Source organism: Cyprinus carpio, chromosome B16 (genome assembly GCF_018340385.1).
Source record: "Cyprinus carpio isolate SPL01 chromosome B16, ASM1834038v1, whole genome shotgun sequence".
Taxonomy (NCBI): domain Eukaryota; kingdom Metazoa; phylum Chordata; class Actinopteri; order Cypriniformes; family Cyprinidae; genus Cyprinus; species Cyprinus carpio.
Window position 1 is genome coordinate 29,702,952 of NC_056612.1, and position 4,665 is coordinate 29,707,616.

The 4,665-nt window shown below is 40.8% G+C and overlaps 2 protein-coding genes across 2 annotated transcripts in view; both read right to left on the reverse strand.

Annotated features, from left to right (window-relative positions):
• Positions 1-1,543: 1,543 nt before the first annotated feature.
• The window catches only part of LOC109106742 (complexin-4), a 4,728-nt gene continuing 1,606 nt past the window's right edge, over positions 1,544-4,665 (reverse strand). The window contains exons 3-6 of the mRNA XM_042740305.1: positions 4,330-4,591; positions 4,017-4,093; positions 2,921-3,189; positions 1,544-1,597 (exon numbers count right to left, since the gene is read on the reverse strand). Of these exons, the coding sequence (XP_042596239.1) occupies positions 1,544-1,597; positions 2,921-3,189; positions 4,017-4,093; positions 4,330-4,511 (582 nt within the window). The 5' untranslated portion in view covers positions 4,512-4,591. The remainder of the gene's footprint in view (positions 1,598-2,920; positions 3,190-4,016; positions 4,094-4,329; positions 4,592-4,665) is intronic.
• The window catches only part of clk2b (CDC-like kinase 2b), a 20,455-nt gene continuing 20,361 nt past the window's right edge, over positions 4,572-4,665 (reverse strand). The window contains exon 14 of the mRNA XM_042740306.1: positions 4,572-4,591. Within this exon, the coding sequence (XP_042596240.1) occupies positions 4,572-4,591 (20 nt within the window). The remainder of the gene's footprint in view (positions 4,592-4,665) is intronic.

Sequence of the window (4,665 nt, forward strand, 5' to 3'; positions counted from 1 at the left end):
ATACCGATTTCCGATTTTTTTTTTCTTTAAGCAACAAACAAGAAAGAGGGAAAGTATGCATAAACAAGATGTTTATTTGGTATTTAATAGGCCAAACTAGCTTTTGGCTATGAAAACAATAACAGGTAAACCATCTGAAATTTACGGCAGTGACTGCCACAGTAAGTAGCCTACATTCAATACAAACATAGATGATACAGACATCAGCATTTAGCTTTTGTTTTTGAATTGGGTTGAAACTACATAGAACTGGCCTTAAATGAAAAGAATAACTGTAACCATGTGAAATTAAAGCCAACAACACAATCAACACACATTCAAGATGATGTTTCTTAATCAGCATTCAGTATTTGTTTTAGTTTTTAAATTTGGTTTTAAATAATAAAAAAAGGTCTTTACCAGTGAGACTAAATAAAAGCTATGCTATAATATAAATAAATTATTCCAAAATGTTCAAATCAAATAATGTGTTGGTGTGAATAAAAACAAAGATGCAAAGTGTGTCATTCGTCAATTAAAAAAAATCTATATTTTTTTACACACAACACGTCTCAGTACTAAAAACAACATAGGATGTGATCACCCTAGAAATGTTGTAATTGGCTGAAATGAACACAGTTTTTTTTCAGTGTGCTACAAGCAGGTGATTTTTAAACACACATTATCATCCTCCACTGACGGTTACTTCTGGCTTTTCAAACACACTTTACCACAAAAAAAACACAGCATTTAACATTTCGTTCATCATGCCAACACTCTGAACATCCCTTCACTGTCTGCGCTTGTGTAGTGTGCGGACAGGTACAGTACGCTCGCGCAGCTTCAATGAGTGCAGGATTTTGTGCAGTAGGCTGTTCACGTCCTGCTATCTGTGCCTCAGACATCAGTGATGCGCGGGTTGATCCAAAATGAGCGGGTGCCTGCGGTCACCCGCGGTTACGAGTCATCCGAAAATATTTTTAATGATATTCAGTCGCTCGTCGGCAGTTGTTGAAAAAATACAGATGCAATAAACCACTAGACACAATTTGAAATACATCACTGAATACTGGCGTGAGAGATTGACGCATGAAGCTGTCTCGGTGATTCAAAGTTTCTGTTTCCGCGAACCGTTTCTCTTCGGACAGTCGATTCAACTAAACCCGTTGCAAAACAATGTTCTTTTACCTCGACGTAATGACGTCATTGGCACGTAATGTCAATCAAACACATATAAGTTAGTATGCACTAACGTCAGTTCACACAAACACACTCATAAATGAAAGTTTACAATTACACACACACAACGCACCCAAATACAGTAACGAAAATACCTGTGCACCATGCGACTAGAATTACCACACGCACAACCCCATAACCACTCACCATGCAATTAAACTCCCACAGGTTTACCCACCACAGCAACTTCGGTTCACACTTCCGCGGTACCCGCCTCATAACACACCAGCACATACTCCAGTTCAGAATCAATCCCAAAGAACCAGTTCGGTTTCAATGCCTGCACAGCCCCACGCTGAATCACACATGCGCAGTATCATCAGCTTCAGTTCTCAAATCGGCACGCGTCCGACCAGAAACGGTTCTCGGTTTCGATGTACTGGTGATCCAACAAACACGAGTGCAACACCGGTTCTTGAAAACCGCTCAAACCGGCGCGCTGCAGTTACATCAGCTGTTGCTCTTCTTGTCCGTTGTGAGTGACACATTCCGCCCATTTAAAATACAATGCGCACACACAAAGCACACACGTTTTCTACACGTAGCCACTTTTAACTTCTAGGTAATAACTCCATGGTATCATGTTTCAGGATGGTCATCCTCAGATGCGAAATTTACAACACATACAATAATTTAATTGTTTTTTTTAGTCTGCTCGGGACAGTTTGGCGTCCGCTGCATTGATAGAGGACACGTTCCCTGCGTCGCCCCACCCACACACTCACACGCTCCCCTGTCTACGATGATCATTTCTACGTTATTACAACACGGGTCAGGAAGCGGGTCGGGTACAATAGTGCTGTTTTCCTTTTATGCGGTAAGTTGCGCGTAGGTTTGCGTGGGCTTATGTGTTATGTGAGAACACGTGGTTCTCAATCGGTTTATGACATTGCTCATTACACATTAATATAAATTACTGTCACACATGTAATCTGCACTATTCCAGATGAACGGCGTGCCCTTGATGTGCACGATTTCAAACTCTTCCACACAAATGACATGAGAGTGATGATTACATGTAGTCACAGAAAAATCGAAAAAGATGACCGGCCTTTAACTGAAGATCGCTGTATTTAAGTGTGTACCTGCTGTATTCCGATGACACACCGGTCAACGGTGCTGTTTTCCTGTTTAATACTTTGAAGTGCTTTGTATTGTTATGTGTTGTTTATAGATATGTATGAATTGGGGTTGTTTGGCGTTGTGTTTTTATTCTTTGCCACAGTTGTGTCTGGTTTGCACAAAGGCAAACTAAATAAAAAAAACATTATGGCATTACTTTTAAACAACTTCCCACTTAAACTGCTTAGACATGGACAAATTGTTCAAAATCTAACCATTATACAGTACGTATATCATGTATATCATATTTATCTTATATAATATAATAACACTATTTGTTAGTTTTGAATGTTTATAAAGTCAACAAATGTAGACTATCCAATGGTTCAGCTCTAAACAATGCTACACAGACTACAGTGCAATACAGTATTATATGCATTATCAAAGCTGTGACAAAGTGTGAAATATATATTATATATAATTTTTTTTCTTATCGGATAAAAAGTTTATTTTACTCAAATGTGCACTTAAGTTTTTTTTATGCGCATTTTTAGCATTTATGCGCATCTTGGTGTTTCCATCCAGTGTTTTTTTTATGCGATATTCCAAAATGCACATAAAAATAGGTGGATGGAAACACAGCTCGTGATGAGCGATTGTGATGGTGTGTGTGGAGCGTGTGTTTGGAGTGTAAGGTGTGCGTGTAGTTGTGTGAGGAGGGTGTTCGGCGCGGTCTTCCCGTGAAGATGCCGGCGCTGAGGCTGAGGCTCTGGAAGGCGCTCCGCAGACAGAAGCTGTCGTCTTTAGCAGGGGCTTCACCACGGACCACCTTCGCCAGATCTCGCGGGAGACACACTCTCCCCCCCGCGGCTCGCAGCTGCTCCGCGTCCTTGGCATTCTGGACGGATTAACGAGAGCAGACTAATGAGCGAGGACACGGACAAATGCACAATACTACAGTCACAACTCATTATGATTTTTAACAACATACACCGTTTTAATCTTTGCTTGTATTCTGCAAAATTTATATGGATTATTTTCATTTAATATTTGGATGAAGCTTTTATTCTAGCAGTGCATTCAAGGAAAACATAAAGTCTGTTTAACTGAATAGATCAAATTTATTCACATGCAAAAATTGATCCTGAATGTTCTTAATGTTATGAAGTGATTGGACTGTTTTCTGCAACAGTCTCTAATGTTTATAATCAGTTCACATAATGCGTAACATAATCACTTAATCCATCCAAAGATGGGATTTAAACTTTAAAGTAAACATGTTTCCGTTGTAGTTTATGCACATTTTTTCTTACTGGATAAAAAGATGGGATTTAAACTTTAAAGTAAACGTGTTTCCGTTGTAGTTTCCCCCCCCCCCCACCGATGGGATTTAAACTTTAAAGTAAACATGTTTCCGTTGTAGTTTATGCACATTTTTTCTTATTGGCATTTTCCATTCAGCGTTTTTCATGCAATATTCCAAAATGTGCATAATTGAATGAATGAATGGCACTGATTTTTATAAAAATAGGTGTATGGAAACATAGCTACTGACAGCCAATCAGAGCTCGGGTATTTAAAGTGACAGACGACAAAACAGCAAAACGCTCACAATAATCAGAACCTTACGGTCTGCTAGTGCCAGTATTGTTACTGCTATGATTCCTGCTGTGAATGTGGCTCTATATTGGTGTTCATGGGCCGGTGTGTGCGGTGTGTGTTTTGATTTTTGTGATGTTGTTTTTTCTTGTGATGCGCTCTCATCGCAGCTCTCTCTGCGTTCTTCTGAGCGTTCATCGCCTCGCGTAGTTTCCTGAAGATCGAGCGAGAGAGAACGTTACTGTCACTGTAAACATCACAGCGATCCAAACATCAACCTTTACGATGAGGAAGTGTTTCGGAACAGCAGTAAAAGTCAGGTCTGCTATCACTATCTCTTGCTTTATCGTGTTATTTTAGTGTTTCTTATTGTGTTCTGATTGTAGTTTTAGACTTTTTGTCCACTTTAAGATGCTTGCGCTGATATTTTGAGGTCTAGAGTGTGATCACCTCTCTCTCTCCAGCTCGGTCTGATAGGATCGCAGCGGACGCGGGTCAGGCTTGCCGCTCCTGCCCTTTGACCCCTGGCGTCTGGAGCCTCTCCGGGCCCCGTGTTTGGTCTTCTCTCCGCTCACGCAGAACTTCAGCGTCTTTACGGGCGCCAGCAGAGACTTCTTCAGCACTGACTCCATGACGATCAGATCTACAGCAGCACTCTCTGTGTGTGTGGAAGCGCTCCGGACGGATCATCATCAGGTGGACAGACTCAGATCTGTAGAGACAAGGACACAAACGGTGAGAAAACAGCCATTATATTACACAGGCTCGCATGCTGCGATCGGTCAA